General features: G+C 42.9%; 1 protein-coding gene across 1 annotated transcript in view; it reads right to left on the bottom strand.

Annotated features, from left to right (window-relative positions):
• Positions 1–27,515, bottom strand: part of KIF5C (kinesin family member 5C) — a 152,171-nt gene extending 124,656 nt beyond the window's left edge. The window contains exon 1 of the mRNA XM_017523231.2: positions 27,002–27,515. Within this exon, the coding sequence (XP_017378720.1) occupies positions 27,002–27,127 (126 nt within the window). The 5' untranslated portion in view covers positions 27,128–27,515. The remainder of the gene's footprint in view (positions 1–27,001) is intronic.
• Between the last annotated feature and the right edge of the window lie 245 nt (positions 27,516–27,760).

Below are 27,760 nucleotides of genomic sequence, written 5' to 3' on the forward strand. Positions count from 1 at the left end.
AAAAAAAAAAAAAAAAAAAAAAAAAAAAAAAAAAAAAAAAAAAAAAAAAAAAAAAAAAAAAAAAAGGTTCCTGGCACAAAGAAGCTGTCTGCCTGCCTTTTCCCCTCTTGAGCCATTCAGGGGGAGAACGCAGGACTCAAAAAAATGGAACCACAGAAGAGAGAGAATCCAGGAACATGAGTGGCACTTCTGATGGCGTATTCGGCCACAAAAGGTGCTGTTTCCACAGCTGCTGCATAGAAAGGAGACACTAATGTGAGGGGAAAGAAAGGATTCCCATTTTGTCATGGACCAAACCTGACTGTTAGACCCCAACTCACAGAGCGAGAAACAGCAGCAAACCCAGTGAAGAGGTCTCTACCATGCACAGTCCATCCTCAGGAAGGGCAAGAAGTAGCCAATCCTATTTAATTCAAGTCAAAAGTTGTCTTTAAAAACTAAACCTTCCTTACATTTGTTCCAGTGTTCTGGCCTCTGCAGGGGGTATTGACTCTTTAAGAAGAGCCTGTAACTGACGATCTATCTCACATAGGCTGTCCTCCAGATTCCTTAGGAGATGACAAACAGTATTTCCGCTGAAATGTCAGAGATTGATGAGGGGGGTTTCCAGGAGCAAGGAGCTAGGAAGGCTGGGAGAGATGGAGGCCCCAAGTGCTACGGTGACAGGAGACATTGAGGTATTTGACATGGGCGTACCACATCTGCTCAGCTGGTTCTCAGAGCACTGATGGGAGGAAGTTCTTAAAAATATTAAACTGATAAATAGCCTGTCATAGGGAATAATTGAAAGCATCTTATATCTCAGTTTAAAACCTCCTTAGTTTGGTTTCCATGTTGCTTTCTTTTTTCTTTTTTGAATGAGAAATATGTTTATGCAGTTCAAACACAAAAACGTATAAAGGATTTTTGAAGGTATAAGGTATAAAAGTGAAACATCTCCCTCACACCCCTGCCCACTACTCCTGCAGCTGCCAGCTGCTCACCACCTCCCAGCCCCGACACTGCTGCTGGTGCCTCACCACTCTCCCAGAGTTCTTTCTTTGTGCACACAGAAGCAGTCAACCATAGACCACTAATTGTTCCCCTTTATGCCATAAAAGGTGGCAGGTTATATATGACTGCCTCCACCTTGCTTCTCCCATTGAATGTATCTTGAAGAGTTTTCTATATATTAGTACATGGAAAGCTTTCTCCTATCGCTTTCTATTTTAATTTACATACAATGATAGATGTGAATTATTCCAGTACATAATTTTGACAATTAGATATCCTCACAAAACAACCACCTAAGACTAATTAGGGCATTTGTATCATTTTACTTTCTGGCCAACCCCATCTCAGCAACCACCATTTTTATTTCTGCCACTGTAATGCAATGGGTTTGTTGGGGCTTTTTGCATTTTATAATGATATGAAGATATCTGTTCCTGTTAGAGAGCAGCAAAGAATGTTCGTGAGCTATTCTCTATGAGGAACCCTCCAACAAAGGTCCTTGCCCCACCTGCCCCCTTCTAGACCAGGTGCCCACCCTGTGGCCTCACCCCTACACTTGCCCTCCAACATTGAACCATAATTGCTTTTGAAATTTTCTCTTTCTCCCTCTGGTCTATAAGCCCAAGCTCCATTTCGTTGTCCCCAATGCATCTCCAGTACATAGCACCAATTAAATACTTGCTAAACCCTTTCCCAAAGGCAGTTTGTAATTAGAGAGTAAAGGTGTGATCTCTGACCGATGTTGCCATGGGAGTTACCAAATGCAAACTTCATTTTACAATTAAAGTAACTGCCAGAGAGGAGGCCGGAAGCTTGTAAAGGGGCAAACAAGGGTAGGGTAACGAGGGATGAGAAAGAGCCATCCCAGGTTTCTGTTGGCAGACAGGGAGAGGTCCCTGTGTCAGCTGACTGTCTGCGCTCACAGAAGGGAAAAATGAGGAACATTTTAAGACTTGCTTTCCAAGGTTCTGAAAACAAATCACAGGCCTTTCTTGGGCTTGGCACAAAACCTTCACAGATAGGCATTCCCTACATGACTAGATCATTGGACTGTAAGCTTTAAATAGAAAATGGTGAGGCCAGGTGGGTTATTGGATAGAGTGTCCACAATGATACACATTTAAGAATGAAGGGGGATTACTTGGTATAACTTCAGGAGTTTTTGGTTAAAAGAAAAAAAGGAGAAGAAAAAAGAATGAATGGGGAGATAAATTATCATGAAAGCCATCTGCTTCAAGGTCTGAGAAGTAGAAAGCACTGGCAAAATGGAGACATCTTTGGGAATACTGAAAACTGAGCTGCATAGAAACCAAATGTGAAAAAAAAATAATCACAAAATCAGCAGAATAGCTTTCCAAGGAATAATCAAACAAGGCACCTGAAGAGTAGAAAAATGGTTCAATAAAGCTGACCAAACAGCCTGATTCTGGGGCAGCTACCAAATGTAATTGTCTCTACATCGGTTTGAGCTGAGCATAAAGTTGGGCAGAATGAAGTGGCTGTTTTCCCACTTGTTTTCCATGGGATCTGAAATCATCCTGCTGCCTTAATATCCAGGCATTCCCTACATTCTGCTGTGAATGAAGGAGGTGTACACAGAAATAGGAGAAGGAAAAGTCCAACCCCATGGAATTCAGGAGGAAGAAATATCCACGACCTGGCTGAGGAAATCTATTGCAGCTGTTTTTAAGGAGTCTGTAGGTAAGTGGGGAGTATTAATTATCCAATTGTTTTCTTTCTCTTTTTTGTTTTCTTGAGAGAGAGTCCCACTTTTGTTACCCTGGCTGGAGTGCAGTGGTGCGACCTCAGCTCACTGCAATCTCTGACTTCTGGGTTCAAGCAATTCTCCTGCTCAGCCTCTCAAGTAGCTGGGATTACAGGTGCCTGCCACCACACCTGGCTAATTTTTTATTTTTAGTAGAGACAGTGTTTCTCCACGTTGGCCGGGCTGGTCTCGAACTCCTGATCTCAGTTGATCTGCCTGCCTCGGCCTCCCAAAATACTCAGATTACAAGCCTGAGCCACCGCGTCCAGCCTCAATTGTTTTCTTATGCCAAGCATAAGCACATCTAGTTGTTCTTTCTTAAGAGAATAAAATAAATCTCTTTAATTTGCTTTACTTCATCTGTTCCATTTTTAATTCAAAAGCTGACACTGCCAATGGTATTAAACAATAAAGCAGCAAGTAGCCTTGAAACAAAAATAACATTAAAACAGTAAGATATGGCTTTATATGCTTTGTCACTAAATCTTATTAAAAAAAAAAAAAAAGGTTAAAAGGTGTTCTTGCCCAAAGAACTATATAGGTTGATAAATTGGAATTCTGAAAAAAAAATCTATTTAATTAATATTCTACATAGCAAGCATCTAATACAATTCTTATTTTTGCAGAGATGATTGTATACATCATGTCTCCATTTCATATAAAATTTTCTCTGAATGCTAGATGTTTGGTTATTAATGTGAACATGAGTCCTTCAAAATATTACTGTTTTTCTCATCTTTACTTCTGGTAACAATGTGTGTTTGCTTTTTAAAAAATTAAACAATACTATGTAGTACGGTGGTATATTAGTTTCCTTTTGCTGCTATAACAAATTAACAGAAATTTAGTGGCTTAAGACAAAAAAATGTATTATCTTGCAGTTTTTTATGTCAGAGGTCCAACTTGACATCACTGGGCTGATGTCAATGGGCTGCAGAGCTGCTTTCTTCCTGGAGGCTCCAGGGCAGATTCCATTTTCCTGTCTTTGCAGCTTCTAGAGGCCACCTGTATTCCTTAGCTTGCACAACCCCTCTTCAGCCTCAAAGCAGAAATGGCCATCAAGTCTCATGAGCCCTTAAAGCAGTAATGGCCATCAAGTCTCATGAGACCATCTGCTTCCTTCTTCTCCATTTAAGAATCCCTGTGATTGCATCGGATAATCTTTATTTGAAGGTCAAATGATTTCACAACCATAACTCCACCTGCAACCTTAATTCCCACTGGTCATGAAACATGACATATTCAGGCTCTGGGATTAGGAAGTGAACATTTTTTGGGGCCATTATTCTGCCTGCTACAGAGGAAATAAGAGTTGTCTCATGAGATACTCAGTTCAGGGCTCTGTGGCCTTCTGCATTTAACGATTGGTTTGGTGGTAACATTCAACATGAGCCTGCCTATTCTACCACAGGGAATTGGCAACTCTGGCTTTTTCAGATTGGAGAGAGCCTCTCAATCTAGGACTCTCCACTCCCTACATGCCTGAAGGTTTCCATTCCTACATGGACAAGACAGGACATTTGGCAGGAAGGGAGGGCTAGGAGAGAGATAGGACTTCCCACAGTGGTCTACATGCAGAAGGCCTCAGAGCCAGTCTTGGATGGGAGGAAGGTACAGGATACAAATCAGGGCTCAATTTCTCTTTACTCACTCAAACCCTGCGCTTTCTGTACTAGCCAGCACCACCTCTCCCTGGAGTATACTGGATGTTTTGTTTTTTTTGAGACTGAGACTTACTCTGTCACCCAGACTGGAGTGCAGTGGTGTGATCTTGGCTTACTGTAACCTCTGCCTCCCAGGTTCAAGTGATTCTCTTGCCTCAGCCTCCTGAGTAGCTGGGACCATAGGTGCACAGCACCACACCCAGCTAATTTTTGTATTTTTGGCAGAGACAAGGTTTCACCATGTTGGCCAGGCTGGTCTTGAACTCTGACTGCAAGTGATCTGCCTGCCTCAGCCTCCCAAAGTACTGGGGTTACAGGTGTGAGCCCTCACACCTGCACAGGATGATTTTTAAATACATTCTATATACACTTAACAAACAAGCCACTAATCTGGAAAATTTATTTCATTATTGCCTAACATAGTGTCTGGCCCAGAGCTGGGACTCGAAAATATTTGTTGCATTAATAAATATCACATACTTTTATAACATCTGTGAGGTGGAGCATTGAGCTGAACAGGACTAGAGAATGCTGAAAAATAAGATTTTGATGGCCTTTAGCCCTTCAAATGTGCTAGGGAAAATTGAATTTTTGAAAAGAGGTTATAATAACTCCCAAAAGTTCAAAAAACCCTTGTCGACTACATGCTGGTTCATAAATTAAACTTATTAGACCATAAGCAGCAGTTTAAAAACTAAAATGAGACAGAGTAAAATAGAAAATATTAGAAGATATCACACGTTAACAGTGTCATTTCATAAAACTATTATTTCAGATGTGTGTCTGTGTGTTAAGTTGCAATGTATTTCTATTTCTTGCTAAAATGAATCATGATTTCGACCTGGGCACAGTGGCTCACACCTGTAATCTTAGCACTTTGGAAGGCCAAGACGGGTGGATCACCTGAGGTCTAAGGTTCAAGAACAGCCTGGCCAACATGGTGAAACCCCATGTCTACTAAAGACACAAAAATTAGCTGGGTGTAGTTGTGTGTTTCTATAATCCCAGCTACTCAGGATGCTGATGCAGGAGAATCGCTTGAACCTGGGAGGCAGAGGCTGCAGTGAGCCCCAAGATCACGCCACTGTACTTTAGCCTGGGCAACAGAGTGACAGTGAGACTCCGTCTTAAAAAAAAAAAAAAGAAAAGAAAAGAAAAGAAGAAAAGGAAAAAAGAAAAAGAAAAATGAATCATGATCTCATAGTCAAAAAAAAAAAAATGGAAAACTGCTGCTCTACTAAAAATGTTCTCATCACAGAATGCTGGAATAGGCTAGCCTTTTGCAGGATGACAGTTACCAAAAACTCAGTTCCAAATGGCTAATTTTTAACTTCTTAGGTTTCTATTGTCTTTTGTCCCCGACAGCTCCAGCAAGGCATAATGATGCTAAAAGAATTACCTCCCTATTGTTCTCTGTTCCAGCACATTCTCAATCCCTTACCGAAACATTTGCCTGGGATTCTCTTTTCTCACTGAATAAAACAGGAGACACATCAGCATCGTGATGCTCCAAAGGGGGAGGCAGTACATGAAATGGTCTGATTGCTGTAGAATTCTTTTTATGTAGCCATCCACCCCATTGTGAAAGAAACAGCTGGATATCCAAGCATCTTTCAATACTCAGGCTTCAAGGTCCAATAATGTCCACTCCTCCCCGGGAAAAGCTGGCATGCCGCTGACATGGTCCCTCTACTCCTTTGTTTGCAGGCTCAGCTCAGGTATATGTTGTTCACTGTTCACATAAGTCACTCTAGGAGGGCTCACCAAAAGCTCTCCTCTGGGGAATCTAAATTTGGTTATTTAGAAAAAGCCAGGAAACCCTTCATGGGCTGAGGATGGGTTTCCTGACTTCAGAGGATGGGTCTGACTTTTCACATCTCTGAACCCCCTGCAGCATATAATGACTTTAGTATATACTATACTACTAGTTTTAAACAGAACTGGGTCCACCCCAAAATTTAACTATTGAAGCCCCACATTGGGGGTTAGCATAATGCCTAACATCCTGTGTGACCATGTTTGGGGACAGGGTCTTTGGAGGGTAATTAAGGTAAAATGAGGTGATACGGGTGGAGCTCTATCTCAATAGATTTATATGTCCTTATAAGAAGAGGAAGAGACACCAGATCTCTCTCTCCCTCTCCCTCTCTCTCTCTCTCTCCCCCTCCGTGTGTGTGTGTGTGTGTGTGTGTGTGTGTTTGTGTGCGCGCGCACATGTGTGGACATGCACGGTGAGAAGGTGGCCATCCACATGCCAGGAAGACAGCCCTCATCAGAAACCAACCTTGGCACCTTGATCTTGGGCTTTCAACTTCCAGAACTATGAGAAAATGAATTTCTGTTGCTTAAGCCACTCAGTCCGTAGTATTTTGTTTTGGCTATTCAAGCAAACTAATACACTAGTTATATTGAATAGAATTTGCATAGGCTATGTTTTTTGACCATCCATTTGAAACATAAATGTTAAGAGAAAAGAGTAAGGCACAGAAAAATATATACGGTATTTTTATAAATATTTTGAACATTCAAGATCAAAAAAAGTAAGCAATGTATCATTTAGCACCAAAAAATGTTTGCAGTAAAATCATAAAGATGATAAAAGTAGGTCCAGGTACAGAGGCTTATGCCTGTAATCCCAGCACTTTGGGAGGCAGAGGCAGGCAGATCACTTGAGGTCACAGGTTTGAGACCAGCCTGGCCAACATGGTGAAATCCTGTTTCTACTAAAAATACAAAAATTAGCTGGGCATAGTGATGCATACCTGTAATCCCAGCTACTAGGGAGGCTAAGGCATGAGATTCACTTGAACCTGGGAGGTGGAGGATGCAGTGAGCCAAGATTGCTCCATTGCACTTCAGCCTGGGCAGAGACTCCTCTTAAAAACAGCGAAATTCCAGGGAGTGCTTGCTTCAGAGTGAGGAGGATAACAGCTGAGATGAAGGGAGGCTTGCATATTGGTAAAGTGATGTTAAGTGGATGGTGGCCTCATGGGTGTTAATTTCATTAGAACATCTTATCATTTGTTTTTGTTTTATATATATTATTTTATATGTATTAAGTATTTTAGAATAGAATTTATAAAAGTAAAGTATTAGAATGATATAACACCCATCAGTTCATACTTATTGTTGGGGAGAGGGAGAGGGAATAAGGAGCATTCCTACTTTCCAAATCTTAACTTCCTGAATTTTTTAAATCAATCTAAAATGTATATATAATATTTGGAAAAAAGAAAAGAAAATTAAAGAAAAAAAGCAAAAAGAAACTACTGAACACTTGTGATTACTTTCATACTCCCTTTAATCTTCCCTCCCACCTCCCACTTCCATTTTCCTGAATAAGAAGTTAGGATGAACAACTGACCATCCTTAAGAAAAATGCATTGGTTGATCTAAAGTAATTTTGATCCTCGGACTCTATGGCGCAGCATTGATTTATTATATATATTGCATTAAACTTATTTGAAATATTCGGCTGAAATTAACCTGCACTCTTGAAATGAAAATAATCGCTACAGGGTTGTAATAATAATTCAATCACTCTATAGCCTGGTTATAAGAAAAATGCCAGGAAACAGACATCCAAGGAAGGAAGTCTCTTATTTCTTTTCATTTCAAGGCAATTTAGGTAAATTATAGACATTTCCCTTTCAGAGCTGAGGACTATCAATAGAATTTTAAGTGTGGTTCATTTATATTAATGTCTTCAGTTTTAACTTCTTGGACCTTTCTTTCTTTATGATGCCAGCTTTCAGTTCACATTAAAATAATTTTATGACTAGCAAGTTGCAAAAAGAGAAAGGTGTTTTGTATGTGTGGCTTCTACATTTTGGTAGAAGAAGAAATCATTTCAAGGCAATCATTTTCTTTACTTAGTGAATCTATAATTTCCTTCCTTTTGGCACTGCCAACTGGATAACTAAATAGAAGATAATGGAGTTTGGATACTCAATACAGAACTATTTTTATTCTGTGGAAAATGAAACCACTTTGCAAACTACTATGAAACCTCTCCAAAATCACTTTGCCCCACCCTTAAGGTGTTTCATGCTTCATAATCCTTGAGTACTATTCAATCACTTGTCAGTGGTACTGTATTCTGTGTGTGTGTGTGTGTGTGTGCGCGTGCGCGTGCTTGTGTGTGTGTGTGTGTGTGTGTGTGTGTGTGTGTGTGTGTATGTGTTTCTCTCCATCTGTCTCCTCTACTAAACAGTGAGTTGCTTGAATGTAAGATAAATGAATTCTGCTCTCCTAAGAAATGCCTACATTTGCAGTTTGGTCCAAATACAGTGAATTGCACAAAAGCAATATGTGGGCAGCTTCTTTAGTCCTCAGGTGGAACCGACAATGGGAGGTAGGGAGGTAATGAGACTAAAAATAATCATGAAAATGAGAATGTAAGTGCCACAAGAAATATTCATTCATTCATTCCATCATGTATTATGCATACCCATTCAGAATCGTGTGCTGAGAATATGAAAATTAATCAAGCAAACCCTGACCTGAGAGGTGCTCACACTCCAAGTGGGATAATTCCAAGGAGGAAGGGACTAAAGAGAAATGAAAATACCTCACTGTGACTTTCTAGGGTGAGAACAAATTTAGAGGCACAGATAGGTGGGAATGGCACTCCAAGAAGAGGGAACCTCATCCACAAAGGCTTGGACAAGTGAACATGCAGACCGAGTTTAGGATACAGTGGATAGTTAGATTTGAGAAAGGCAGAGTCCTGACGCAAAGTAGAGTGATCAAGGCAAAAGGCTAACGGCAACGTAGTGTGGAGGGGTTTGCTGAATGACAGAAAACAAGTTGAAGAGTTCAAACTTATTTTAGTGAGCAAAGGAGAAGACTTAAATGTTTTTGAGCAGAGAACTGGCATAATCTGAGTGGCACTTTGGAAAGAACAGTTTAGCAACAGTGTTCGAAAGACACCAAAGGGTAGAAAGGAAACAGGGAATTGTTTTCCAAAACTATTGCAATTCAAGAAAGAGCCAATCGAGGTCTTCAGGACCCATTCATGATTAAAAACAAAACAAACCAGGTATAGACTATACTTTCTTACCTCAACAATAAATATTTACTAAAACTGTACAGCACACCTTGTTTTAAGATCAAGAACAAGACAAAGATTCTGAGAATCACTGACTATTTTAGACTGTCCTGCAGGTCCAATCCAATGCAGCAAGACAAGAAAAAAGAAATTAAAAGTCTATGTCTGGGAAGAAGGAAACAAAACTGTCATTATTTGAAGAAGATAAAATTATCTTCATGATGTATCTTTCAAAAGCTACCGAAAAATTTTTAGAAAACAGTTTAGCAGTGTGGCTGGATGAGCAGATGGAATTAGAAATCCAAGAAGCAGACATAAATCTCTCCACTTTGAAGGCAGAGAAGAACAGAGTAAATAAAGGTTTTTATGAGAAAAGGATCATAATCCTTTCTCTGTGGACAGCTACATGTAGATTAATAGTACATCTAAACATTCAGAGTGTAGCCTAAGAGGTTTCCAAGCATATGCATCCAACCCTGAGAGGAATGGCACTGTGTTCTACCGAAGGTCCTAAACAGCCTTTGAGATGGACATCACAGCATAACAGAGAAGCCAATTCTGCCTTCATACATAATTCGAGATCAATGCAAGAGCAAGCAACAGAGGCGAAAAAAATTCTTCCACTGTTAAGTCTAGCCCAGGTTTAAAGCTGTCTTCTCCTATAGTAGTTTCCAAACTTCTGTCTCAGTCTAACAGGTTGCTAATGGGAACAACAAAGCTAGGTATGCTTATTTCATTTACTGCAGGATTGCTGATTCCAAGAGGAAGGCTCCAAGAGGCAGAGAATGAGAAAAACACTTGTCACACTTGATTGACATCAAATCCTTTTATCAGGTAACATCTCAAAGAACTAGTGCCTCAGAGAAACTCTAGTTTAGAAAATGCTGTGCGCTCAAACATTCTCAATTCCTGGTATGAACCAAAATTTAGGTGCAACATAACAAATGGCTAAAAGGAAGGATGCTGGAACCCACTGTCTTGGTTTGAATCCCAGAGCCACAACTTACTCTTCTGGGACCTTCAGCAACTTACTTAACCTCCCTATGCCCAAGTTTCCTCATTTGCAGAATGGCAAGAGGGGATATGACAAGAGCAGTTACTTCATAGGGTTATATTAAAGATTAAAATAAAAGATGCAATGGCTCACGCCTATAATCCCAGTACTTTTGGAGGCCAAGGAGGATGGATCACCTGAGGTCAGGAGTTTGAGACCAGCCTGACCTGAACATAGTGAAACCCCATCTCTACTAAAAATACAAAATTACCCAGACATGGTGGTGCATGCCTGTAATCCTAGCTACTTGGGAGGCTGAGGCTGGAGAATCGCTTGAACCCGGAAGGTGGAGGTTGCAGTGAGCAGAGATCACACCACTGCACTCCAGCCTGGGCAACAAGAGTAAGACTCTGTCTCAAAATAATAATAAATAAATAAATAATAAAGATAAAATGAATGATTTCATATATGTAAACCTCTTATTTAAGTGTTGTCACTACACTGTTAGAATTACAATATTTTGCAAGTGAGTAAGAATATGACTTTGTTGATGTAAGAGGAAAATTGTTCTTCATGAAATAGGTCCATAAAGGTCTATGAGAAGGGCAGTAATACAACATTTAAGAAGAAATGTCACATGGGAGTATTTCTGATTCAGCTATAGGATAGAGCAGAATACCAAGTCAACTAAACCAAGTTTCAATTCCTCTAGCCCTCTTTCAAGTCCCTCCACATCCAATCCCCTCCTTTCCAGCCACCTTACTGGCTCCTCTATATTCAGTTCTCTCGAAAATGGCTCACATGCTTCCTTGTCCTTTCACACACAGTGACCACAGCTCTTTTATTTTAGAGTCAGGCTCTTGCTCTGTTGCCCAGGCTGAAGGGCAGTAGTGCAATCGTAGCTAACTGCAGCCTCCAAGTCCTAGGCTCAAGCGATCCTCCTGCTTTAGCCTCCCAAGTAGCTGGTGCTACAGGTATGCGTGACCATACCTGGCTAATTTTTTAAAACTATTTTGTAGAGGCAGGGCCTTGCTATATTTCCCAGGCTGGCACAGTAATCATCTTGAATACCTTCTCTCCCCTGCAGAAACTCTTATTCCATCTTTCCTTTTCTCTTTACACCTTGCATGTTCTTTAAGTTGTATACAAAAAAGTGTCTTTAAACATTTTTAAAACTATTATTTTAGCTTATAAGTAGTATAACAGCATTATAGGTAAAATTTTCACAAACCAGTTAGTTTCTTAAGTAAATGATACTCAGCATGATAGTTAAGGCACAAGAAAGGACCTCTGTGTTTGAGTGACTATGCATTAATGAGCAGCATTTTGTACTCAAAGTAAATTTTGTAGAAAAGGAAACATGTCATGTCTTCTATGGTAAGATACGAGAACAAATATACCCAGAAAGGGGGCCCACAGAATTCATTTCTTCTCTTTTTCTACCCCAATTTCCTCCTCATACTGCCTTTCCTTTTGTTTATCTTACTCAGGTTCTCCTTTCCCAGCCCCAGGCTTGCCAGTGAGCCCACAGGATGATGTGTCTGGTGGCTGGGCTCTTCTAGAACTAAAGACGTGCGGATCCCTGCGTGCACATAATCATCAAAGCATGAAGTAATGTCTTGTGAGTGGTGTCACCACACCTCCCAGAAGAAGGATGAATTCCTACCAGAAGCAGTCAAACATAGTGCCAGATCATCTAGTGAAATGGATCCCCATGGGTGCTGCTATTAGTATACCAAAGGTCTGAAGCTCATCCAATGCAACAGCAGAAATAATTACATCTGTGAGAATATGAGAAGAGCCCTGAGTTAGTCCCAAATGTAAATCACCATCTCCAACCAACTCCTCTGCCAGTTGATGGATGTTGAGGAGTGGAGTACATTAACCCCTCCAAGTCCTTCCTCCCTCTATATAGCCCAAGGGACTCCCTGCCCACCAGCCTGACCCCTGGAGTGCTGACTGGCAACAATATTCCAAGTTAAAATAGTTTGCTAAATAGTTATACAATTAGTTTACAACTAATATATATCAGAGGAGAAACAGGATTTAAAAAAATCTCTAAGATACATGAATCCCAGACCATTGCTCTCCAAATATTTTCAAAAATGAAAAGATTTCAAAATCTCCTTTATTTCAAAAATGAATTAACCACCAGATGGGACACTCATACTTCCCTGGTGGTCATGGGAATTAGTAGACCCTGTATGGAAAGCAATAGGATAATATTTCATAGAATCAAATTAAAATGTTCACAGCATTGGAAATAGGAAATCTGCTTCTAGAGAATTTATCCTCCAGAAATAATTCAACAAAAGAACACAGCTCTGTGCATGCAGATGCTCATTAACCCATCACCTAGAGAAAGGGAAAATGGAGATCCCAATGTGTTATGATGAGATGGGTTAGCAACCTGTGACCTATCAGCCCACAGGACATTTAAGTAGTCACTGAAAAGTAGAAACATGAAGATATCACACAACATGGAAACTGTTTATGGAGTAATATATTTAGGTAAAAAGGCAGAACTGTATATCTACGGTTGGATTTTTTTTTTTTCTAATATTAAGCACCAACCAAGAGAAGAAAGGAGGATAGAAAAAATAAAATGAAAGCTGTCGGGTGGGAAGATTTGTTGCTTGCTTTCATGTTACCATCACAGCGTTTTTGTCATTTACAAAGGAGGAAAAATCAATTCTGTGCCAACCCGGACAACAGAAACCTGAGTGGGGGTTGAGAAGAGAGATTTTTCAGCACAGAATCAGGCTCCTTCTCCGAAGAGCTGTGTGGCCTTCACCTGCAAGGCGACCTCTTCCACAAGCAGAGGCCAGAACAAAAAGAGGCACCTGTGAGCGACAAAGGCGGTTTCCCTCGAGGTGCCAAACGGAGTGGCCACCTCCCACCACCAGGCCTCCTAATGGGCGCTTTTGTCCCGCGGGGCGGAGGGACCTCATTAGAAGGCGCTGGTGCTAAAGGGGAATGCATTTCCAGAACAGGAGGTTTCATCATTCCGAGCGCTAGCGACAGAATGGTGACAGAAGGTAAGTGGCAGATTTGCATCACCGCGTCGCTCCTCGCCTGGAAATTGGAAACAGGCCGCCCGCGGAGGCGACCCCCGAGGAGCCGCGGGCCTGCGGTGCGTTCCCAGGCAGGCGGCTGGGGGCCCCTTCCGGGGGAGCCAGGCACCAGGGCGGTAGGCAGCGTGCCACCTCTCAGAGACCAGGCGCCCCGTCGCCTCTGGGCATTCTCAATGTCACCCACTACTAATGCATCCCAAACCCGCTGCCGCAAACAGCTTGCACGAACTTAAATTGCTACAGTGCTCCGCGGGCACCCGCGGGGTCGCAGGCCTTGCTGCAGGGGAAGGGGTAGTGATGGGGGCGGGGAGGGGGCAGCCTCCAGCACACATTCGTTCTCGCATCTTTCCTCAACAACATTCAAAACGCAAACATGTAAAGAGCTATAGAGAACTGCAAAGTAACCTAAGCGGATTACTAGCGCGGGGAGGGCGGGAAAGGGGTGTGGGGTGAAAAACTGCCTACTGGGTACTATGCTCCTGCTTGGGTGCAAGATACCCAAGTAACAAACCTGCACGTGTACCCCCTGCATAGAAAACGGAAGTTGAATCTAAAAAAAAAAAAAAAAAAAGCAAATTTTACATTTTCAAATTTTACATTTTCTAAACAGATTCCTACCCCAGCTTCAAAGTAAGAATCAAATTGTCCCTCTGTCGGAGGTTTCCCTGAACAGAATGGAATGTGTTTCTCTACTTTGGCTCCCCCCATGTCTTCTTTCCCTTTGTCTCTGGGCACTGATATCAAGCCATTGTTTCCTTTCTTTCTTTTTCTTTTTCCTTTTTTTTTTTTTTTTTTTTTTTTTTTTTGTGAGACAGAGTCTTGCTCTGTCACCAGGCTGGAGTGCAGTGGCAGGATCTTGGCTCATTGTGACTGACCTCCACCTTCCGGATTCAATTGATTCTCCTGCCTCAGCCTCCTGAGTAACTGGGACTACAGGCCAAGTGATTTTTTTAACTTGCTTTCCCCACATTGGACTTAGGTTACTGATGGCAGGGATCTTTGTCTTACTTATCATAGTAAATCCATGATGCTTAGTACTGAGCTCAGCACATACTTCATCCTCCATGTATCAAAGTGAAACTGAAATTAATAAACGCAAAAAAAAAAAAAAAATCAGAATGTCACCTCTAAATGTTAGAGTCGTGCTGTCCAAGAGAAATACACGCCAGGCACAAATGTGAGCCACACATGTAACTTTAAACTTTCTAGTAGCCACATTAAAAGAAGTAAAAAGAAGTGAAATTCATTTTATTAAGCTATTTAACATAACACATCCAAAATATTATCATTTCAACATGTAATGAATATTTTAAAATATTAGTAAAATATTTTACTTTTTGTGTACTAAGTCTTTAAAATTTGATGAATATTTTATACCTACTGCTCATCCCAGTTTGACTACCTACGTGACGGGTGCCCAGTAGTCATGCACAGCTACCATCTGGACAGCACAATATTACTAAGGAAGTAGCTATCAAACAGGTGTGTGCTTTCCCCCTTTCAAACTCTTTCGGATAAATGTCTAGAACAGAAAATATTGTTTCAAGCAGATACTCAAGCCAATCTTTACCAAGAGCCATATTTATCAAGAAAATTTTAACAAACACATGAGCAAGCAAGGCTGTTATTCTAGGATATATCCTAGGGTAGTCTGGGTGTTATTTCTCCTGCTTGTTTGGACAGATAATTAGCAGGTTGCATATTTTAGTGAAGTAATTAATTATCCTGGAAGAGCTAAACACTTCCTTCCCTTCTAAAGTCGACTTTACAACATGTTTCATACAAACAAATAATGAGTAGTTAGAAGGATTTGATGCTATCATGATAACATTGGTATCAGGGACCCAGGAGTGCCAGAAGCCTCCCCTACAGCCCCCTCTTTCCCGCTGGGTGGGCAAGTCTGATCTACACAAGAATAATGACACTCCAGGTATCCAAGCACCACCTAGATAGGGCACCCACACCCATCATCCCAATACGAGACCTGGCCAAAGTCCCAGGTGAGGAGGGTTATGTGGGGTCTTCCCATTTCCTTACTTCCCACCCAACATTCTGCAGCTTTACCTATTCTAAACCTTAAGACCAGCCCAGTTGGGCCTGAATCTGTGGAGTAAGCTGAACTTATCCCCTCAGCAGCATTCAGAGAGGAGAGAGAAAAGTCGTCCCTGGAAGCCAGACCAGGAAGCCAGACCCTACAGTGGTCAGCCTGTCGCAGAGGGCAGATGCAGGATGAAATACTGACCAAATTGGCATTTGTCCTTGTCTATGGGGCAAGAGATGGCTGTGAAAGGGGAACAGAAGTCCCTTCCCCCATGACTATCCCAAGTTTCTAATATTGATGGAGTTGTTCTGTGCCCAGATTCCCAGGTGAAAATCAATAATCTCTTAGGAGTGAGGTGCCAGACAGGTCGTTCCGAGAAAAACTATGATATAACCTCCTCAGAGAATTGAAGCCGACTGCTCGGCCTTTCCTCATAAGGCAAAATGAGACCTGGAAATGGGAGAGACTACTAAGAGAGTAAGCCCGACAAAGGAAGAGTCTCCGCCATGCGTCAATACAGAACTGTGTCACCAAGATCTTCAAATAAATGCTTTTAAGATAATATTAGTGATCTGCAGCTCTTAAGAACATACCCTGCAGCTGGCCGGGCGCAGTGGCTGTAATCCCAGCACTCTGGGAGGCTGAGGCAGGCATATCACAAGTTCAGGAGTTCGAGACCAGCCTGGCTAACATGGTGAAACCCTGTCTCTACTAAAAATACAAAAATTAGCTGGGTATGGAGCCACATACCTGTAATCCCAGCTACTCAGGAGGCTGAGGCAAGAGAATTGCTTGAACCCAGGAGGCAGAGGTTGCAGTGAGCCCAGGTCACAACACTGCATTCCAGCCTGGGCAACTCCATTTAAAAAAAAAAAATACTCTGCAGCTAAAGATGTTAAAGGTATAAATTACTGGGGTTTGTTTTTTTATTTGCACCTTTCCTCCAGCTCCATCTCCCTTCAAAAGTTTTCCTTTAATGAGAAAAGGAATATGAAACATAAAAAGAGAACTACAAACCTTTTTCCTTTAAGTACACTGTTGTGTTGAATTCTGATCTCACATATATGCTTTCCCTTCAGCTCTGCGGACATATTTTCCAGCGTTCAATTCACATCAAGGATGGTTATGCACTGACGGAAAAGGTCATATGCAATACACCTGGACACACGTAAGAGGATTGCTCCAAATGTAGTTGATGTCAATCTAATAAGAGAGGGTACTGAAGACAAATGAGACGCATTTGCCTGTTTCCCTGATGCTTAACAAGCAAAGGCAAGGTGAAGCAGCAGCAGGAAGAAGGCCACAGAGCAGAAAGCTCTTTAAATAGCTTTCCAGGTGACCCTGCCACACTGGCACTGGTGGATTAAAAAGGATAACTGGGACATGGACATGAGCATTGTGAAGGAAGACAAGCTGGGAATCTGTTAGCCCTGATGGCCCCGTGCACTCTTGTACCACCACACCTGACTCTACACTAGACAAGTCTATCATGGCAAAAGGCTCCTCTTGTTTCAAGGTCGACATGGATGAGCATTTCTTTCTCCTCACTGGAAATCAACAGTACCTAGCCTTCTGATTTGAAGAAACCAACTGCAAAAAGAAAGGTAGAAAGCAATGGAGGGAATCTTCTGGGCATTTGATAGTAAGGAATTATTGTTAATATTTTACATGTAATAGTATTCTTGTAGTTATGTTAAAAATAAAGAGATACATATTGAAGCCTGTGGGTCAAAAGATATGAGATGTTAAGATTTCGCTTTAAAATAGTCCAGTGAGGTTGGGGAGAAAGGTAGGAGAGTGTGCAAAAAATAAGATTGGCCATTTGCTGATGATCATGGTTAAAACTGGTTGATGAGTACATTTTGTTATTCTTTCTACTTTGCGGTATGTTTGAAATTTTATATAATAAGTTTTCTAAAAGAGCACCTAGGAATCAAGCCGGGAGAGAAAAAGCAAGTCTCTGCCTAGGGCTTTTCTGAGGAGGTTACTTTTTTCCTTTCTCAGCTTACCATTGCCCAGAAGATATCACAGACCATTCAATGTGAGCACCAAGAAGAAAGGATACATCCATCCATCCTATTTTTCCCTAAGACTACAATCTTGGCCTCTATCTCTGTCTGCCTCCAGAGAGAGATTTAGCTTTTGATCACCTCCAACAAACAACATCCTTTAGGATATTGAAACTGACAACAGACAGCCTACAAAATCCTACGGTTTACATTAAAAGTCTGAAGGCATTGCCACATTCCAGACCTGGGGGTTAACAGTGCATGACGAAGCACATACCCTCAGTAAGAATTTAATTTAGCTCGAATATGAAGGGATGCCTTATGAGACAAACTGGCAGCAGTTCCACAGGGTGAGCAGAGAAGTGGGACTACAAAACAGAAGACAATTTGCAATTTCTAAGTTGCTCCCTTCACAAACTACAGTGGATGTCTTAAAACCATCTCGTATATACTTTCACCCAGTAATCTCAATTCTAGGAATGTATTCTAACAAAGTAACTGGGCAAGTCCATGAGGAGGTGTATGGACTAATGTTTCTATCAAGCCTTTGTTTATAATAGGGAAAAAAAAATAAACCCAGAAAACCTAAAGGTCCATTAGTAGGAAATAAAGTATTGGTTAGGCATATAATGAAATTATATGCACTTTTAAAATGCTGAAAATGTATAGTACACTAGACTTCAGACATCAGCATTTAGTTTAGTAAGTATATTATTAAGTAAAACAGTTTTAAAATAGATTTTATAAAATATCTTTTTTTAAAACAAAGTGTGTTGTAAGAATAGAAAAGAACTGGAATATGCAATAAAATGTTAATTGTGATATTTTCTGGTTAGTAAAATTAAATGTAATTTTTACCTTCTTTATGATTTTTTCCATGTTCTAAATTTTTTTCACTGTACAGGCAACATATTGGGACCCTCACATACACAAAAAGAAGCTATTTATTTTAAGAAAATAATAACAAAACCATAAAGATGTCTAAAGGAGGAAAGACAAATTGCCAGAGCTGGACAGAGATCAAAGTGACAATGTAAGCAAATAACCTTTAACTCTGACAGCCAAGGAGGGTCAGCACCCTTTCCTTTTTTTCAAAAGATGTCTTATACTGAGCAACTACTCTGTTCCAGACATTGGAGATGGAAATAAATGGGACACAATTTCCTGCCCTCAAAGTTTCAGCCTAATTGGAGGAAAGCACAGATTTACTAAATAAATGAAATGCATTACTGGGGAAGAGCAAAGTACAGTGATGCTTAATGGGAAGAGGCTGATTCCACCCGGCTGGAAGGAGGGGGAGAGAGGAACTCATCAGAAAAAGTGTCAGTGGAAGTATTGTGGGCTGAGAGTCTAAAGGTGAGTGGAGGTTTTTCCAAAGCTCACAGGCCATGCAGGTGAGGATGGTCACCCCTGGTATGTGGATTGATGTGAGCAGCTGAGGGGAAAGGGATCGGGATTGAGCAGCCTAATCTTTTTGAGGGGGAACAGAAGCACAGATCAAATATGTGATGAGGGGTAAGGCTAGGAAGTAGGCAGACCCGCAGTATGGAGGCCCTGGAATGCCCCACTGAAGCATCTGGTTTCCAACCTGAGGGCACAGAGGAAACTCTGAAGGGTCTGCACCTTCCCAAGATTAGTCAATCGGACAACAATGCAGAGAATGAACCACTACTAGGCCTTAACTGGATGCCTGATGTGGACTATCCACTGGGCTTAGCACACAACAGCCCTGGACAGTGGAGAGTGTTGTTATCTCTATTTTACAGGCGAGGAAACTAGAACTCAGTGTGGTTTAGGAATTTGCCCAAGTTCTCACAGCTAAGAAGTGGCAGAGCTCAGAGTTCATCAGGCTATCTGACTCACGCCCATGTTCCATGCCAGGAAGACACTATGATGAATCTAAAATTGTTTTCTCGAGAGTTCTCTATGATATTTACAAACAACCTCAAACTCAACGACTCAATTCCTACTAAAAGGAGCGTGGTTGACACGCAGCAAATGGATTACAGGGAGAACTTTCTCAGTCACAATATTAGAACTTCATGAAAAAAAACCTGGGAAAAAGTAACATGAGACTGGATCTGTCAAGGGGCTTTATTTTTTTCAACTCAAGAGAAACCATTAGGGAGTAGCCAATTTGTTTTTGCTTTTTTAATAAGTAGACACAGGTGGGAACCCTGAGGTAAGAAAGGACTAAAGGGAAATCAAAGGTGGGGGGAGGTTTCTGACTGTGAATGGGAAGAAGAGCCGAGAATGGAAAACATTATTAAATGGGGGAGTCGGGCCAGACAAGCTCCAGTGGAAGCAGAGGGAAGTCTCCAGTGCTACACAAGTAATTTACAGAAATGCAGAAATTGGCATTCATGGAGTCTTGATTTCAGGCAGGGAAAGGGGAAAACAGAAACCTTCAGTCAAGATACATTTACTAAGCAACTATACAACTACAGTAAAGGAGACGAAAATTTAAATTAAAAAAAGAAAAAGCTACATGGGAAGGATACATACACACACGCACACACACACACATCTCATGCATGATCACAAAGGAATAGCTAACATAGTCTAGAACTAAATGAAACATGCACTTTGCCTTCAAGGATGTTTAGATATACCAAAAATAAGATGAAAACAGTGGCTACTCCAACCAGGAGAATGGGGTGAACAAATGTCTAAGAAATGGTAATACAAGAAAGGTTTTCAAGGAATAGCCAGAATAGGGCAGTAATTTTGGGGGGAAAAGCTAATGTTGATATGGGGAAAGTCACCAAGGGAATAGAAGGCAATTAGCATCTTTTGATTATTTTCTCTGCGCCAGACACTGTCTCACCACTTCATTTCGTCCAAATGACCCTGTGAGATAAGTAATTATTATCTGCACTTTCAATATGAGAAAATTCATGCCCTGGAAAGCTAAGCAACTTGGAAAAAAAAAAACAGCTAGCTAGTGAATCTATACTCGATTTTGTCTCACTTTTCCTGCTCCCTCTTCCCACCCCATTCACGGACTGTGTGCCCACTGTGAATAGTGAGTGGCCCCGGTGACATATGCCAGATTACAGCTCTCTGCGGTGTTCACTCAGTCTGTGATTTCACAGGGTACATGTGAAGGAAATCACTAATCCATTTCAGGTGATATCAACATCGCTGAATTTAGAGCACAGAGGAATGAAGCACTGATACACCCTGACACTACTAGACTACAGTGCACTTAGACAAAGTGACTAAATAAACTTATTTTGGTTTAAAATTCTGCTTTTAGATGGAAATGAAAAATGGTACAACCACTTTGGAAAACAGTTTGGCAGTTTCTTATAAAGTTAAATATGTAGTTACTTTACAACCCAGTAATCCCATTCCTAGATATTTACAAAATTCATACACAGAACCTATATGCAAAGGTTCACAGCAGCTTTATTCATAATTATACCAAAGTGGAAACAATCCAAATGTCCTTCAACAGCTGAATAGATGAATAAACTATGGTATAGCCGTACAATAGACTACTACTAAGCAAACAAAGAGATGAATTAGTGATATACACACATAAATAAATCTCAAAGAATTTTTAACTGTAATAACCAAGACTCAAAAAGATAACGTATAATTCTATTTTATGACAATCTGTAAAAGGCAAAATTATAGACAGGAAGACAGATAAGTGCTTGCCAGAGAAGCATAAGGGATCTTATTTTATTTATTTATTTTTTGGAGTGATAAAACTGTTTTTAATCTTGATAATGGTGGTGTGTGGTAGACAGAATAACAGCCCCAAAAAGACATCCATACCCTAATCCCTGGAATTTGTGAATAAATTAATGTTACATGGTAAAAGGAACTTTACAAATGAAATTTCAGATACAATTAAGGTTGCTCATCAGATGACCTTAAAGGAGGAAGATTATCTCAGATTATTCGGATGGGGAGCTCAGTGTAACCATATGGGCCTCCAAAAGTGGAAGGAGGAAGAAGAGTCAGAGACATGCATGCCTGGAAGAGGGGGCCTCAACCCACTGCTGCTGGCTTTGAAGATGGAAGAAGTGGGGCAAGTAGCTACGACCCAAGAGTAGCCTCTAGAAGCTGAGAACATACCCCAGGTATAATCAGCAAGGAAATGGGTCCCTCAGTCCTACAACCATGAGAAACTGAAATGTGCCGCCCATCTGGTGAGCAAAGAAATAAATCCTTCCCTAGACCCTCCAGAAAAGAGCATGGCCCTGCCAATATCTTGATTGTGGCTTTATGTGATTCTAAACACTCAGAGACATCAGCCAACCTACTGGATTTCTGACCTATAAAAACTGTGAAATAAAATAAATGTGTTGTGTCAAGCCTCTTATGTTTGTAGTAACTTGTTATGGCAGCAATAGAAAACTAATTAATACAAGGTAGTCACAAATCTCTATGTATTTGCCCAAAGCATAGAACTACTATACACCAAAAAAGTGGTATTACTGGCTGGGCATAGTGGCTCATGCCTGTAATCCCACCACTTTGGGAGGCCAAGGCAGGTGGATCACATGAGGTCAGGAGTTCGAGACCAGCCTGGCCAACATAGTGAAACCCCCGTCCCTACTAAAAATACAAAAATTAGCCAAGTGTGGTGGCACGTGCCTGTAATCCCAGCTACTTGGGAGATTGAGACAGGAGAATTGCATGAACCCAGGAGGCAGAGGTTGCAGTGAGCCAGGATGACACCACTGCGCTTCAGCCAAGGTGACAGATTGAGACTCCATCTCAAAAAAAAAAAAAAAAAAAAAGTGGAATTACTGTGTGTAAATTTGAAAAAACAGAACTGTTTTAATGTTATTGCTTTGGAAGACCATTACTGTGGAAAAAAGAAAAGTTTTAAGACGTAGCTGTATTTCTTCATTTGATCTCTAAAATCCTAACTCAGGCTTGAATTTGGTCTCCGTCCAGGCCCCTCCCCCATCCATCCACTGCCAAGAAAGAATCTAAGCTTCTGAAGAGTGAGGCCGCTTTCCAGCTCAGGTTTGTGGCTGATGTTTTGCTCTGGCTCTTAGGCCATAACTTACGTTGCCTCAGGAGGAAGCACTCATCTTTAGTCAGACCTGCTTTCTCAAGACTGCAAACAGAAAAGCCCAATAAAAGGAAAGTAAAGTGTGAAAGTCCATTTCAAAGTTCTTTACTGAGAACTCACCAAGTCAGAGCTTCCATCAATTCAGTTGCTTCAGCCAGGCACTGTGGCTCACTCCTGTAATACCAGCACTTTGGGAGGCCAAGGCAGGTGGATCACCTGAGGTTAGAAGTTCAAGACCAGCCTGGCCAATGTGGTGAAACGCTATCTCTACTAAAAAAAACAAAAACTAGCCAGGCGTGGTGGCGGGCACCTGTAATCCCAGCTACTCAGGAGGCTGAGGCAGAAGAATTACTTGAACCCAGGAGGCAGAGGTTGCAGGAGGTTGCAGTGAGCCGAGATTGCACCATTGCACTCCAGCCGGGGCAACAAGAGCAAAACTCTGTCTCCAAAAAAAAAATAAAATAAAATACAGTTGCTTCAAAACCAATAGGCAGAGCCCAAAGTAATGGATGACTCACCAGGATTTTTAGCAGCTAATGGAGTACTCTGAGAAATGCTGTAAATCCAATATTTTTGCTGAAAAATTAATGTGATATGGAAGGGAGCCTCTTTTCTAATCACTTACCCACTCCCACTCTCCACTTCTAGCTCACCATCAATGTCTTTAGCTTTTCTAACTTTTGCCAAAGCTCAGTGTAGTTCTTTCCCAATTTTCTTATATCATTTTAAGCATTATATATGCTAGCTTACCAGGCCCACTCAGAGAAACAGCACTTATCTTTAAAATTATTTTTTAACTACTCCCCGCAGCCTACAGCCAATAAAAAGTCTATAAACTATGTTAAATATACAAAGTAAAGATTTCCAGAATTCACAAAGAGATTGATAAATATTTATTACGTACCTTCTATGCACAAAGCCCTGGGAAGTATAAAGGAGCAAAACATACATGGTCCTTGTCTCTATACATGGCTTACAATGTCATTAGATATATGACCAAAGCTAATAATAATCCAAGGCAAAAAATTGAGCAGATCATACACAAAACAAATGCTATCAGAGTTCAAAGTGGGGAGAGATTGTGGCTGGGGTGGTGAAGGAAAGAGAGCTTTGCACAAATCTGAAAAACTGCAAGAGTGATAGAGATCATTTCTCCCAGACAGGACATTTTTATGAAAGAGAAATCTAGAACCTCCACCTGTAAAATCTCTTTCTTGGAATATATCTCCATAACAAACAGAACTTTAAGGGAAAATATGACCCCAGTTTCAAAAACACAAAGAATTTCTGGCATCTAAATTTGGACTAACAGATAACTCCACCAAAATTCATTCTTTACTTGTGTGAAAGTGACACATTTCTGGATAGTCTGGGCTTCTTCGGTCATCTCCAGTCTGTGCCCCTAGAATTAAGGAAGGTTGTGCACATCTCAGGCAGTCTTCACCGGCAACTGAACCATGTGAGCTGGTTCCAACTGAATTGACTTGGGGCCATTCTACTCAGTGTTTATGGCATGATACAGACTGCCAGAATCGTCATTTCCTTTAGTGCCACAGTATCAATTAAGGAACAGGAAGGGTCCTGGCACATGCCAACCCAAACACCAATACCCGTTAGTATCTGGCAGTCTTCTTTTCTGTACATACACTCACTAAAAGATACGTAAACAAATGTTCATACCAGCACTATCCATATATTCAACAACAGTCAGTAGACAAATTGTAGTATATTCGTATCATGGAATACTACAAAACAATGAGGATGAATTTGACAAGCATAACACTTAATCGCAAGAAACCACACACAAAAGAGAACATACTCTATGGTTTTATGTATATAAAGTTAAAAAGAAACAAGCAAAATTAATACATAGCATCAGAAGTCAGAATAGTGGTTACCCTGAGGCAGGGGGAGTTAGGGACTGGAAGGGCCACAGGGGGATTTCTGGGGTCCTGAAATGTCTGTTTCTTAGTCTGTGAGATGGTTATAGGGAGCATTTACTTTGTGAAAAGCCATCAAGCTGTATACTTATGGTAACACTTTTCTATATGAATGCTTCATTTCAATAAAAAGTTTACCTTAAAAAAATTGAAAACTGTTGTAATAAAGGATTACAGTAGGATGAGCAAAAATCACTTTACAGTTGAAAAGCAATGTGTATATTCACATCTACAATTTTTATTTAAGTTTCTTATTTAATATGGTGACTTGGCTTTAATTTATTTAGCCAATAATATATGTATACTTAGATAAGGAAATAAATATATACTCAGAGCAATATCATAATATTAAAGAAGAATAATTCTAAAATTAAGGGTCTCTGCTTTGCATACAGGTCAAAGAAGATTATTTATTACTTCATTGGTACTAAGAGAGGAGGAAGGGGAGGAGAAGGGAGGGGGGAGGGGAAAGGGAATGGAGGAGGAGAGCGGAGAGGAGAAAAAAAACTTTTTCAGGATCTTCTAAACCTCAGGGAAAAAAGTAGGGTCACCAGAACATGTTCCAGTACTGCACAATTATTTGTTTGAAAATTGTTACAAGCCAAGGGGCAGGGACTAGATGTCCCCAGTAACTCCCACTCCATCTAAACCACAACCTGGCTCACTAAGTAGCAGATCAGGCTGTAGGCAGATCCTGGCTGAGAGCTGTAAACCAAACAAGTCACTATCTGCCCCAGGTACTGTCCATGTATATGTCACTAACACTTATCTACCATTAACTGCAGAATTTCCTTCCTCATCAATGGTAGCTTATATCTTCTCTGCAAGTTTAACACTAAGCAGAAAGAAAATCCTGCTTTCCTGCCCTTAAATGTCAGCTCACAGAATGACCGCCCATCCACATAGCGTTTGGAGGTCAGACTTTCCTGATGACTGTGAAAATGGGGAAGGGAGAAAGGGTCCTCAAGGGAAGCTGCCTTTTAAAGCGAGGTACTGGTCAAAAGCCCTGAGACCAGAGCCTTGCCCAGGCTCCTCTAGCGTGGACAGAGCCCGCCTTACGGTACAGCTGGCACCTGCTGGTCCCCAGGGCCCTTCTCAGGGACTGCGGCAGACAACCTTGGCAAAGATGCTGGGGACCGCCCGGGCTGGAAAACGTCGGCCTCTGGCGCTTAAGAAAGGCCAGCCGGACTCCGGCAATACCCTCGGTAAATTGTCACCTGTCAATCACTTGACCTAAATACACCAGCCACTGGGGGAAGGGGAGGAGGGGGTTAGTCGGAGCATGCTCAGTGATCGGGATGACATCACTTAATCAATGCTGGGGACGGGAAGGCTGCATCAGCAGCCTGGAGCAGGCTGCCAGGAACGTGTCAGCGGGGACCGGGAGGCTCCCATTAACTCGGTCCTTCCCCACGCGGCTCGCATACAAAGGGGGAACCATCATCAGCCACACACGCTGCGGACAGCAGGCAGGGAAGGGCTGGTGTATTTCATTTGACAGATTCCTTTAAGAACTAAAAACCATTGGTGCTCCCTCCCCCCACCAGCAGCCCCTGCGGTACAGAGGGAACTAAGTCGGGGAGGGGGTCGGGGAGAAAAGGTGGGGAAGGGAGATCAAGAGGGAGGGGGGTCCGAGCCGCACGAAGTAACTTCTGCTCTTGGCACAGAGGGGTTATCTCGCTGCGCTCTGAGCCTCCTTGCCCCACAGATGAGGACACAGCCTCGTCTCCACCCAGCGTGAGGCGCATTCGAGGGTCTGCAGACATGGGAGGGAGGTCATCCCAGAGGGGAGGGTTCAAGCCCGACTCCACATCCAGGGCAGCCAGGCGTGAGACACACCAGGCCTCCTGGGGACACCGAGGCCACCAGTACTCCCCCCGCCCTCCGCCTTCCGCGCGCGGAGCAAGGTGAAACGCCGCGGGGAGCTCCGAGACGCGGCTAGAATTCTTACTGTACTCTTTTTTTCTTTCTTTTTTGCTAAGGTCGTGAGAAGAAGAGGTAAATCTCTTTGGTAAATCGAATTGCTTGATGCCCCGAAGCATTTGCGGTTTGCAGAGCTCACACTTTAAAGGGGGCCTGGGCACCCGTCTTCGGGGTCACCCGAACACACTACCCACGCGGCGAGGAGAGCGTGGGGAACAATGGGCCCACCCGGGCCCCCACCCCGCGAACAATGGCGGCGCCGAGCCCGTCCTCGCCCCCCACCCCCACCCCGGCCGCCTGGCCCGGCCCGCCGTCCCCTGCCGCCTCTCCACCCACCCAGGAGGGAACCATAGGGCTGGGGGTCTAGGGGTCTTTGGCCAGGTCCACCAGTGAGGCCAGTCCCGCGGGGATGTCCGAGGGGGCGGCCTGAACATCTCCGCTGCGTCTGGGGCGTGGGGCGCCGGGCGGCGGCGTGGAGCAGTAGGGGAGGCGGACGCCCCGGCCACTTACCCCGATCACCACGGTCTCATCGCCTTTAAATTTGGGGATGAATTTGTCCCCGCGGAGGATCTCCGCTTCGTTGAGGGGCCGGAACCGGCACATCACTTTGATGCTGCATTCGGCTGGATCCGCCATCTCGGCCGGCGGTAGGGAGGGGGCGCGGGGATGGGTGGGGGGGCCGGGGCCGGGAACGATGGGGAGGAGGCCGCGAGCCTCACCACCCACAGCTAGGCCGCCTCCTGCAGCCTTCGACGACGCTTCTCAGCAGGTCATCGCGACCCCGGCCGGCTGGGCAGCCCCGGCCGCTCCGAGCCCGGGAAGGTGGGCAGCCTCTCGGCTCCAGCCCCTACGCCTGCACACCGGCCTGCCGTGGCCCTGCCCCGGCCCTGCCCAGCGCCGCCCGGCCCACCTGCCAGCGACCACGCGGCAGGCGGACGAGGCGGTGCGCAGGGAACAAGCCTCGCCCGGCTCAGACCTCCCGGGCTCCTGCGCGCTCAGCCATCCTGCATCAGCACCAGCGCGCTCTGCAGCCTCCCGGCCCGCCCCGCCGCCCTGCCGCCCCGCCCTCCCCCGGCCCGCCCCGGGACGGTGACGTCACCGCCGAGGTCCGCCCCGCCCCCGCCCGGCTCTGAGCGCTGCGCATGCCGGGACTTGTAGTCACTCTACCTCCGTGGTGGGAGGGGGAAGGACAAGATGCGACCTCCAAGAGCCTGCAAGTCCCGTCTGGCTGCCCAAGCCAGGAACAGGATGGAAGTCATATCCAATATG

Source organism: Cebus imitator, unplaced genomic scaffold, assembly GCF_001604975.1.
Source record: "Cebus imitator isolate Cc_AM_T3 unplaced genomic scaffold, Cebus_imitator-1.0 Scaffold27, whole genome shotgun sequence".
In the NCBI taxonomy this organism is placed as follows: Eukaryota; Metazoa; Chordata; class Mammalia; order Primates; family Cebidae; genus Cebus; species Cebus imitator.